The sequence below is a fragment of the Hypanus sabinus genome, chromosome 7, assembly GCF_030144855.1.
Source record: "Hypanus sabinus isolate sHypSab1 chromosome 7, sHypSab1.hap1, whole genome shotgun sequence".
Lineage (NCBI taxonomy): Eukaryota > Metazoa > Chordata > Chondrichthyes > Myliobatiformes > Dasyatidae > Hypanus > Hypanus sabinus.
Window position 1 is genome coordinate 179445929 of NC_082712.1, and position 12486 is coordinate 179458414.

Genomic DNA, 12486 nt, shown 5'->3' on the forward strand with positions numbered 1-12486 from the left:
GGCCCAAACCCACTCACAATACTCCAAGTGAGGCCTCACCAGTGCTTTATAAAATCTCAACATTACATCCTCGCTTTATATTCCAGTCCTCTTGAAATGAATGCAAACATTGCATTTGCCTTCCTCACCACAGACTCAACCTGCAAATTAACCTTTAGAGAATTCTGCACAAGGACCCCAAGTCCTGTTGCGCCTCAGTTTTTTGTACTTTTCCTCCAATTAGAAAATAGTTGGCCCTTTCTTCTACTAAAGTGCATGATCATGCAATTCCTAACATTATATTCCATCTACCATTTCTTTGCCCATTCTCCTCATCTGTCTAAGTCCTTCTCTACTTCCTCAAAACTACCTGCCCCTCCACCTATCTTCATTGGCAAACTTCTCCAGAAAAGGGACTCTTTATTTCCCTTTGTTGCCTCCTGCCAATCAGCCACTGCTTTATCGATGTTAGAACCTTTCCTGTAATGGGCTCATAGCTTGTTAAACAACCTCATATGTGGCACCTTGTCAAAGGCCTTCTGGAAATCCAAGTACACATCATCAACCGATTCTCCTTTCTCTCTCCTGCTTGTTATTTCTTCAAAGAATTCCAACAGATTTATCAAGCAAGATTTTCTCTTGAGAAAACCATGCTGACAACAGCCTACTTTATCATGTGCCTCGAAGTACCCTGACATCTCATTCCTGATAATTGACTCCAATATCTTCCCAAACACTGAGTTCAGCGTACTTTCTTTTCTACTGCCTCTCTCCCTTCTTGAAGAGGACTGTTTACTATTTACCTGTGCTACGCACTACACATTTTAAATTATATTTTATTAAATTATTCATGGTAATATTTTGTGTTCTGCCCTGTGTATGGTTTAAGGTTGTCATAGTCGGAGGGGTGGGGTGGTAATGGGGATAAGCTCACACAACCTGTTAAATGTTCCCATTGATGTGTGTCTCAAATAACCTCTGAGAATCAAGTCCAGCTCCTGTCCTTCACACCTGGCTCAGCTACTAAGGCTGGTGGAACAGTTTCTGCTGACAGGAGAAGGGGCTAAGATGGGTTACTAAAACCTTAAAACCAGTCACTTCGGGCAGATGGGCTCAGCAGCTCATCTGGGAGAAGGAAAACTCTGATCTCAAACCTCTGCTGCCTTGCGGCCATACCCACTCCTGCGGGAGGCTTTGGGAGTGAACATCCGTACCCACCCATGCGGGAGGCTTTGGGAGTGAACATCCGTACCCACTCCTGCGGGAGGCTTTGGGAGTGAACATCCGTACCCACTCCTGCGGGAGGCTTTGGGAGTGAACATCCGTACCCACTCCTGCGGGAGGCTTTGGGAGTGAACATCCGTACCCACTCCTGCGGGAGGCTTTGGGAGTGAACATCCGTACCCACTCCTGCGGGAGGCTTTGGGAGTGAACATCCGTACCCACTCCTGCGGGAGGCTTTGGGAGTGAACATCCGTACCCACTCCTGCGGGAGGCTTTGGGAGTGAACATCCGTACCCACTCCTGCGGGAGGCTTTGGGAGTGAACATCCGTACCCACTCCTGCGGGAGGCTTTGGGAGTGAACATCCGTACCCACTCCTGCGGGAGGCTTTGGGAGTGAACATCCGTACCCACTCCTGCGGGAGGCTTTGGGAGTGAACATCCGTACCCACTCCTGCGGGAGGCTTTGGGAGTGAACATCCGTACCCACTCCTGCGGGAGGCTTTGGGAGTGAACATCCGTACCCACTCCTGCGGGAGGCTTTGGGAGTGAACATCCGTACCCACTCCTGCGTGAGGCTTTGGGAGTGAACATCCGTACCCACTCCTGCGGGAGGCTTTGGGAGTGAACATCCGTACCCACTCCTGCGGGAGGCTTTGGGAGTGAACATCCGTACCCACTCCTGCGGGAGGCTTTGGGAGTGAACATCCGTACCCACTCCTGCGGGAGGCTTTGGGAGTGAACATCCGTACCCACTCCTGCGGGAGGCTTTGGGAGTGAACATCCGTACCCACTCCTGCGTGAGGCTTTGGGAGTGAACATCCGTACCCACCCATGCGGGAGGCTTTGGGAGTGAACATCCGTACCCACTCCTGCGGGAGGCTTTGGGAGTGAACATCCGTACCCACTCCTGCGGGAGGCTTTGGGAGTGAACATCCGTACCCACTCCTGCGGGAGGCTTTGGGAGTGAACATCCGTACCCACTCCTGCGGGAGGCTTTGGGAGTGAACATCCGTACCCACTCCTGCGGGAGGCTTTGGGAGTGAACATCCGTACCCACTCCTGCGGGAGGCTTTGGGAGTGAACATCCGTACCCACTCCTGCGTGAGGCTTTGGGAGTGAACATCCGTACCCACCCATGCGGGAGGCTTTGGGAGTGAACATCCGTACCCACTCCTGCGGGAGGCTTTGGGAGTGAACATCCGTACCCACTCCTGCGGGAGGCTTTGGGAGTGAACATCAAGGAAAACTCCGGAGCTGGAGTCCCTGAGGCAGTCCTACACTGAGTTCAACACTGACAGGCAACTCCTGCAATGCTGCTGGCGTCAAACTGTATCGGTCTGTGCCATTCTTTTAGATTCATCATCTGTGCTGAGAGGAGGAGCCTTCTGCATGGGCAACAGCTTACTCTTAATATTGTATTGCCCTGGCTTGTGTATCACGCAGACAGCTGGCATGTAACATCCATGCTCAGCTCCAAATAATGGAAAGCCTCCTGTACTGTATGTCTTATGTGTGATGTATGTATTGTGGGTGACCGTGGTCCAGAGGAACGTTGTTTCGTTGGGTTGTATATATGTATTGTGGGTGACCGTGGTCCAGAGGAACGTTGTTTCGTTGGGTTGTATATATGTATTGCGGATGACTGTGGTCCGGAGGAACGTTGTTTCGTTGGGTTGTATATATGTATTGTGGGTGACCGTGGTCCAGAGGAATGTTGTTTCTGTGGGTTGTATATATGTATTGTGGGTGACCGTGGTCCAGAGGAACGTTGTTTCGTTGGGTTGTATATATGTATTGTGGGTGACCGTGGTCCAGAGGAACGTTGTTTCGTTGGGTTGTATATATGTATTGTGGGTGACCGTGGTCCGGAGGGATGTTGTTTCGTTGGGTTGTATATATGTATCGTGGGTGACAGTGGTCCGGAGGAACGTTGTTTCATTTGGTTGTATATATGTATTGTGGGTGACCATGGTCCAGAGGAACATTGTTTCGTTGGGTTGTATATATGTATTGTGGGTGACCATGGTCCAGAGGAGTGTTGTTGCATTTGGTTGTATATATGTATCGTGGGTGACCATGGTCCAGAGGAACGTTGTTTCGTTGGGTTGTATATATGTATTGTGGGTGACCGTGGTCCGGAGGAACGTTGTTTCGTTGGGTTGTATATATGTATTGTGGGTGACCGTGGTCCGGAGGAACGTTGTTTCGTTGGGTTGTATATATGTATCGTGGGTGACCGTGGTCCAGAGGAACGTTGTTTCATTTGGTTGTATATATGTATTGTGGGTGACCGTGGTCCGGAGGAACGTTGTTTCGTTGGGTTGTATATATGTATTGTGGGTGACCGTGGTCCGGAGGAACGTTGTTTCGTTGGGTTGTATATATGTATTGTGGGTGACCGTGGTCCGGAGGGACGTTGTTTCGTTGGCTTGTATATTTGTATCATGGGTGACCGTGGTCCGGAGGAACGTTGTTTCGTTGGGTTGTATATATGTATTGTGGGTGACCGTGGTCCGGAGGAACGTTGTTTCGTTGGCTTGTATATATGTATCATGGGTGACCGTGGTCCGGAGGAGCGTTGTTTCGTTGGGTTGTATATATGTATCGTGGGTGACCGTGGTCCGGAGGGACGTTGTTTCGTTGGCTTGTATATTTGTACAGTTAGATGACAATAAACCTGAACTTGATCAAAACAACAGCAGCAAAAACAAGTCCCTTTCTGCCCTCCTACGCCCCATGGATTGGTCAGGCAAAGGGTCTTTTTGCAGGCTCAGAGAGAAACGAATGCACTTACCGGGCATCACTTCGTCTTCCTCAGGCCACTGATCGTCCTTGATCGTCCGCATGTACTGCCTCGTTATACGGGGGAACATTTGGTAGGCCAGGCGCATATATTTCTCTCGAATGAATAAAGCTTTTATCAGCCCTCGGGCAGCATGTTCATAGTCTTCGACAGTAATCTGTGTTAGACAACAGCATGAACATCAAGGGAAGCACATAACGCTGTGGTTAACCTTTCGCTTTATCACCGGATGGATTTCAATTCCCAACACTATCTGTAAGGAAGTTGTATATTGTTCCTGTGACCACTTGGGTTTCCTCCAGGAGCTCTGGTCTCCTCCCACATTCCAAAGACGTGTGCGTAAGCTGTGGACACGCTATGTTGGTGGGGCAAGCGTAGTGATACTTGCAACCTTGGATTGTGTTGGTGGTTAACACAATCATGACATTTCACTGTTTGCTTCAATGCATGTGTCAAAGAAACCTAATCTTTATCAATTCCTTCACAATACATCCCTCAGCCCACAATCTCAAACAGCCCCTCCTTCCCTCTCCAAATCCTGCTCCCAGGTGGCCTGATCTCAGCATCTCCCTCAGCCCTGCTCACACCCCGACGGCACTGTGCCTACCAAGCCAGGCTAGGGCACCAGAGGACTGCACAGCGTTGGCCTCCTTTTATAGTGAGGCCAGAAAACCTGTAAAAGAGATTTACAATGATGTTACTTGGACCAAAGTGCTTGTCATGAGGAAGGACTGTATAATCTGGGGCTGTTTTCCCAGAATGCTGGGGGTGGGGCAAGGGTTCTCCTCACAGAGGTCTTTTCCCCAGGGCAAAAGAGTCTAAAATTACAAGGCGATGTGAAAATTTAAAGGGGACCTGTGGGTCCCACTGTCTTGGCAGTGCAGGCAGCGTAATTCAAACATTCCACCCACATTCCCTCTTCTCCCCTCTCCCACTGGGCAGAAGATACTCAGTCCAGAAAGCACATCCCACCAGGGTTAAGGGCAGCTTCTATCCTGCAGTTATGAGATGACTGAACAATGAGGTGAACATTTGATCTCAACATACCTCGTTATGACCTTGCACCTTATCATTTACCTGCTCTGCACTCTCTCTGTAACTGTGACACTTTATTCTGTATTCTGTTATTGCAGATGCGGCGGAGACGGAGGAACTGGGAATAGGGAATAGCATTTTTACATTTGGCAGGGTGGGAAGAGGTATAGTCAAGGTACTTATGGGAAAGGCTGAGCAGCTTCAAGTTTATCGGTCAGTGGTGACATACCTGAGAATCTATCCGGGGCCCAGTGCTTTGATACAATTACAAAGAAGGCACAACATTGGCTATATTTCATTGGGTGTTTGAGGAGAATTGGTACATCACCAAAGACTAGCAAATTCATACAGATGTACTGTGGAGAGCATTTTAAGTGGCTGCATCAGTGACTGGTCTGGAGAGGCCACTGCAGAAAGTTGTAAACTCTGCCAGCTCCATCATGGGCACCAGCCTCCCCAGGATACAGGACATCTTTAAAAGGCGATGCCTCAAAAAGTGGCATCCATCATTAAAGACCTCCATCAGCCAGTCATGCTATGCTTTATGTATTGCCCTGTACTCTGCCCCAAAACAAATTTCATCACATATGTCAGTGATAGTGAATGTGATTCCGATTGGGATTGGAATTGATTATCCAGCACAGTATTCCCCACTAATTCCGATTGGGATTGGGATTGGGATCGATTAACCATATAACCAACCATATAACAATTACAGCATGGAAACGGGCCATCTCGGCCCTTCTAGTCCATGCCAAATGCTTACTCTCACCTAGTCCCACTGACCTGCACTCAGCCCATAACCCTCCATTCCTTTCCTGTCCATATACCTATCCAATTTTATCCAATTACCCCAGCGCAGTAGTCTCCACTAATTCTGATTGGGATTGGGATTGATTACCCCAGCGCAGTATTCCCCACTAATTCTGATTGGGATTGGGATTGATTACCCCAGCGCAGTATTCCCCACTAATTCTGATTGGGATTGATTACCCCAGCGCAGTATTCCCCACTAATTCTGATTGGGATTGGGATTGATTACCCCAGCGCAGTATTCCCCACTAATTCTGATTGGGATTGATTACCCCAGCGCAGTATTCCCCACTAATTCTGATTGGGATTGGAATTGATTACCCCAGCGCAGTATTCCCCACTAATTCTGATTGGGATTGATTACCCCAGCGCAGTATTCCCCACTAATTCTGATTGGGATTGGGATTGATTACCCCAGCGCAGTATTCCCCACTAATTCTGATTGGGATTGATTACCCCAGCGCAGTATTCCCCACTAATTCTGATTGGGATTGGAATTGATTACCCCAGCGCAGTATTCCCCACTAATTCTGATTGGGATTGATTACCCCAGCGCAGTATTCCCCACTAATTCTGATTGGGATTGATTACCCCAGCGCAGTATTCCCCACTAATTCTGATTGGGATTGATTACCCCAGCGCAGTATTCCCCACTAATTCTGATTGGGATTGGGATTGATTACCCCAGCGCAGTATTCCCCACTAATTCTGATTGGGATTGGGATTGATTACCCCAGCGCAGTATTCCCCACTAATTCTGATTGGGATTGATTACCCCAGCGCAGTATTCCCCACTAATTCTGATTGGGATTGGGATTGATTACCCCAGCGCAGTATTCCCCACTAATTCTGATTGGGATTGGGATTGATTACCCCAGCGCAGTATTCCCCACTAATTCTGATTGGGATTGATTACCCCAGCGCAGTATTCCCCACTAATTCTGATTGGGATTGGGATTGATTACCCCAGCGCAGTATTCCCCACTAATTCTGATTGGGATTGATTACCCCAGCGCAGCATTCCCCACTAATTCTGATTGGGATTGGGATTGATTACCCCAGCGCAGTATTCCCCACTAATTCTGATTGGGATTGATTACCCCAGCGCAGTATTCCCCACTAATTCTGATTGGGATTGGGATTGATTACCCCAGCGCAGTATTCCCCACTAATTCTGATTGGGATTGATTACCCCAGCGCAGTATTCCCCACTAATTCTGATTGGGATTGGGATTGATTACCCCAGCGCAGTATTCCCCACTAATTCTGATTGGGATTGATTACCCCAGCGCAGTATTCCCCACTAATTCTGATTGGGATTGGGATTGATTACCCCAGCGCAGTATTCCCCACTAATTCTGATTGGGATTGATTACCCCAGCGCAGTATTCCCCACTAATTCTGATTGGGATTGGAATTGATTACCCCAGCGCAGTATTCCCCACTAATTCTGATTGGGATTGATTACCCCAGCGCAGTATTCCCCACTAATTCTGATTGGGATTGGGATTGATTACCCCAGCGCAGTATTCCCCACTAATTCTGATTGGGATTGATTACCCCAGCGCAGTATTCCCCACTAATTCTGATTGGGATTGATTACCCCAGCGCAGTATTCCCCACTAATTCTGATTGGGATTGATTACCCCAGCGCAGTATTCCCCACTAATTCTGATTGGGATTGGGATTGATTACCCCAGCGCAGTATTCCCCACTAATTCTGATTGGGATTGGGATTGATTACCCCAGCGCAGTATTCCCCACTAATTCTGATTGGGATTGGGATTGATTACCCCAGCGCAGTATTCCCCACTAATTCTGATTGGGATTGGGATTGATTACCCCAGCGCAGTATTCCCCACTAATTCTGATTGGGATTGATTACCCCAGCGCAGTATTCCCCACTAATTCTGATTGGGATTGGGATTGATTACCCCAGCGCAGTATTCCCCACTAATTCTGATTGGGATTGATTACCCCAGCGCAGTATTCCCCACTAATTCTGATTGGGATTGGGATTGATTACCCCAGCGCAGTATTCCCCACTAATTCTGATTGGGATTGGGATTGATTACCCCAGCGCAGTATTCCCCACTAATTCTGATTGGGATTGATTACCCCAGCGCAGTATTCCCCACTAATTCTGATTGGGATTGATTACCCCAGCGCAGTATTCCCCACTAATTCTGATTGGGATTGGGATTGATTACCCCAGCGCAGTATTCCCCACTAATTCTGATTGGGATTGATTACCCCAGCGCAGTATTCCCCACTAATTCTGATTGGGATTGGAATTGATTACCCCAGCGCAGTATTCCCCACTAATTCTGATTGGGATTGGGATTGATTACCCCAGCGCAGTATTCCCCACTAATTCTGATTGGGATTGATTACCCCAGCGCAGTATTCCCCACTAATTCTGATTGGGATTGGGATTGATTACCCCAGCGCAGTATTCCCCACTAATTCTGATTGGGATTGATTACCCCAGCGCAGTATTCCCCACTAATTCTGATTGGGATTGGGATTGATTACCCCAGCGCAGTATTCCCCACTAATTCTGATTGGGATTGATTACCCCAGCGCAGTATTCCCCACTAATTCTGATTGGGATTGATTACCCCAGCGCAGTATTCCCCACTAATTCTGATTGGGATTGGGATTGATTACCCCAGCGCAGTATTCCCCACTAATTCTGATTGGGATTGGGATTGATTACCCCAGCGCAGTATTCCCCACTAATTCTGATTGGGATTGGGATTGATTACCCCAGCGCAGTATTCCCCACTAATTCTGATTGGGATTGGAATTGATTACCCCAGCGCAGTATTCCCCACTAATTCTGATTGGGATTGATTACCCCAGCGCAGTATTCCCCACTAATTCTGATTGGGATTGGGATTGATTACCCCAGCGCAGTATTCCCCACTAATTCTGATTGGGATTGATTACCCCAGCGCAGTATTCCCCACTAATTCTGATTGGGATTGATTACCCCAGCGCAGTAGTCTCCACTAATGGTCACTCGTTGAAACTCAGGCACTTCATAGGGTAACTGTATCCCAAAGAAGGGCAGATTCTGACTGGGTGTCTGAGGAGTCATGGCTGGAGAAGGCATTGTGAGCGCTCCATCACAGGCAGGGATCTGCAGCGACAAGGAATGCGATCGGATCAGCCGGAAACTCTTCTTCCTGCGGGGAGAGATCAGCAAAACAGAAGATCAGTCACATGAGCTGAGGAGGGCGAAGAAAGGACAGGTATGTTAGGGGTTATTCTGCTGGCTGGCGGCATAGAGGCATCACCGCTGGGACTTTGGGGTGGAGGGTCTTGAGTTCGAATCCAGCCAGCTCCCATGCACGCTTTCCATCCGTGCTGGGTTGAACGTCAAGCTAGCAATGACCTCGTAAAAAAGAAATTGCCTGCTACAGAAACATCAACAGCAAAAAAGTTGATGGCCTACGCTCTCTCACGAGTTGAATTTCTTCTCTCTCTCCAGGGGTTATTCCGCAGTTACATAAATACAGCAGTTATTAATTCAAAGTTAATAATTAAATTTATTTATTTTCAAAATATATTTTCAAAAAATATATATATGTATTACCATATACAACCATGCGATTTGCTTTCTTGCTGGTGCGCACAGTACACCCAATGAGGCCACCCATTGGTCATGGTTAACCATGGGTGCTGCGTTCCAGCTTTCTACGTGATATGCATCCAGGGCAGTGCGATACAGAAAGCGAGCAAGCCCCCCTTTTCCACGCAGCCAGTGAATCCAAAGGAACGGCAGAGTCTGATACGGTTTGATACCAGCAACATCGCAGGAATTGCCAGTCAGGTTGAACTCAACGTAGGGACTCCAGCTCTGGATTTTCCCTCAGGGTTTACTCCCGAAGACGTCCCTATGAGTGGATATAGTCATGTCATAAGACAGTAGCGGTTTGAAATCAGAGTTTTCTTTCTCCTAGATGAGCTGCACATCCCATCTGCCCAAAACAATTGGTTTTAAGGAGCTAGTAACCCACTTCTGCCCCGGATATGGATCCGCTGGGCTTAGTAGCCGAGCCACACTTGAAGGACAGGAGCTGGACATTTGTCAGAGGCTACTTGAGACACACGCCATTGGGAGCATTTGCTAGGTAGTGGGAGCTTGTCCCCACTATCCACCCCCGGCTATAACAACCTTAAGGAACAGAGAAACACAACAGAATCAATGAGAGACGGCACCCAACAAGATGGACAAACAACCAATGTGCAAAAGATAACAAAATATAAAAGAAAAAATAATTTAAAAAAGAAATAAGCAATAAATATCAAGAGCATGAGATGAAGAGTCCTTGAAAGTGATGGGAACAGCTCAGTGATGTGGTGAGTGCAGTTGTGTGAATGTATCCCCTCTGATGGTTGAGTGAACTCCTGCGAATTCAGTCACTGTTCCTGAACCAGGTGGTGTGGGTACTGAAGCCCCTGGATCTCCTTCCTCAAGGCAGCAGCGAGATGACAGCATGGTCTGGATGCTGGGGGCCCTTGATGATAGATGCTGCTTTCCCATGGCAATGCTTCGTGTAGTTGCTCTCAATGGTGTGGAGGGCTTTACCTGTGATGGACTGGGCCATATTCACTACTTCTCTTTTGGCTTTCAAACAAGAAAGAACCAGTCTTCAGTTCTTCAGTTCCAAATGTAAATTGAAAGCAGATAATTGAAGAGAGAAGCAGAGGCTGCCCCACAGACTGAAAGGTATGGTTTGCAAAATGGTGATAGACATTTGCAGATGCAACAGGCAAATATGACAACAATGGGATTGTGTTAATTGCTCTTATCAATCCAGTAATGAATGGGTTGAAGTATTTTGCACCATTGTTCCAGGAAGCTTGCAGACCAGACTGACACTATCACTTCGCACATCAAATTGCTTATCTATCAATGGTGGGGCAAATTTGTGTACTCGGAGAGTCAGCACACAAAACACTAAACCTTCAGCATGTGGCTCTCTGTCTTCAGAAGCTTTTAAAACTATTCACATCAATTAGTGTGTCCTGGCCAAGTATCTTGGTGTAACTTGGTAACAAGGTAAAAGGTGTCTCCCACTGTAGAAATGCAATTCAAAGAAAGCATTGGCAGTCTGCAGTATTAAAGTAAACAGTGCCATTGTAACTGTGTAGAATCACCTATTGATCTTGTGGGTACATAAATGTACTTTTGAGTGAGAGATTCTACCACAAGTGCCTCCCTGAGAATGCTTGCTCATGATGATGAATAAAAATTTCTGTATCACCAGCTTCAGTGATATCAGTCAGTCACAATAGACCCAATGACCTATTTTTGCTTGTGTCTTACGGTCAAATGGAAAAATCTCACCTTTCCAGCAGTTTTCTCCATTTACTGGGAAATACGATGCTGAAGGAAGTTTCATCTGCTGACTGTCAATGACAACAGCCCATTTTATGTGAAAACAAGAGGTTCTGCAGATGCTGGAAATCCAGAGCAAAATGCTGGAGGAGCTGAGCGGATCGGGGAGCATCTATGGAGAGGACTTAATAGACATCGTTTAAACTGAGTCCATTCATCACGATGATGTTTTGATGTTCGCCATTTTATTTACATCCACCTTTCACATGGCGTTATATCCCACAGAACATTCCAGCACAGTACAGGCCCCTCAGTCCACGATGTTGTGCCAGCTTTTATTATACTCCAACATCAATCTAACCTTTCCCTCCTACATAACCCTCATTTTTTCTATCATCAATGCGTCTTGTCTCTGACCTGATGGCACAAACAAAGATCTTTCCGACGTTCATTAATCTTTCACCCCCACACCTCTTCAATCCCCTATTCATGCCTCTCACCTCCCCTGAATCTCTTTCCCTTCCTCCTGTTGCCCATTCCTCTGCTATCAGATTCCTTCTTCTCCAGCCCTTTGCCTTTTCCACCAATCACTTCCCAGGTTTTTCCTTCATACCCCTCCCCCACCCACCTGGTTTCACCTATGACCTTCTAACTAGTGCTCCTTCCCCTCCCCCCACCTTCTTATTCTGGCATCGTCCCCCTTCCTTTTCAGTCCTGACGAAGGGTCTCAGCCCAAAATGCCAATTGTTTATTCATCTCCATAGATGCTGCCTGACCTGCTGAGTTCCTCCAGCATTGTGTGTGAGTTGCTTTGAATTTCTGGCATCCACAAAACCTCTTGTGTTTATTAGTCACACTGGCCTGTCTTGTCCTGCAGCCCTTCATAAAAAAGGCACACTACTTGCCAGCTCCTGGTACCTGGCCCCTGGCCCACAGCTAAAGAAAATACAAAAATCGCATTAAGGGTTCACCAAACTGCAACTGGGAAATAGAAAAGATTTTATTCACACAGAAAGCCTCCAGGAGAGAGTGTCCAGGAGAATCTGAGAGAATCTCACTCTTGTGACAAAATGTATTATTCTTCTTGCAGCTTAACAATTAATTGTTTGCTACAGTATTTGCATACTGTACATGTAATTGTTTAGTATGTATAAACTGCTCAATCTGTCCCCTAGTGGTCACAGTGTGTATATGCCATTGGTCACAAACACAAAATACTCTGCAGATGCTGGGGTCAAAGCAACACGCACAACACGCTGGAGGAACTCAGCAGGTCAGGCA

The 12486-nt window shown here is 47.3% G+C and overlaps 1 protein-coding gene across 4 annotated transcripts in view; it reads right to left on the bottom strand.

Annotated features, from left to right (window-relative positions):
* The window catches only part of LOC132397439 (AMP deaminase 3-like), an 82544-nt gene that overhangs the window by 46590 nt on the left and 23468 nt on the right, over positions 1–12486 (bottom strand). For all 4 annotated transcript variants that reach the window (XR_009513379.1, XM_059976235.1, XM_059976232.1 and 1 more), the window contains exons 3-4: positions 8851–9046; positions 3999–4164 (exon numbers count right to left, since the gene is read on the bottom strand). Coding sequence is in view for 3 of the 4 variants with exons in the window: in XM_059976235.1 (XP_059832218.1) it covers positions 3999–4164; positions 8851–9046 (362 nt within the window). In the remaining variant the exon portion in view is untranslated. The remainder of the gene's footprint in view (positions 1–3998; positions 4165–8850; positions 9047–12486) is intronic.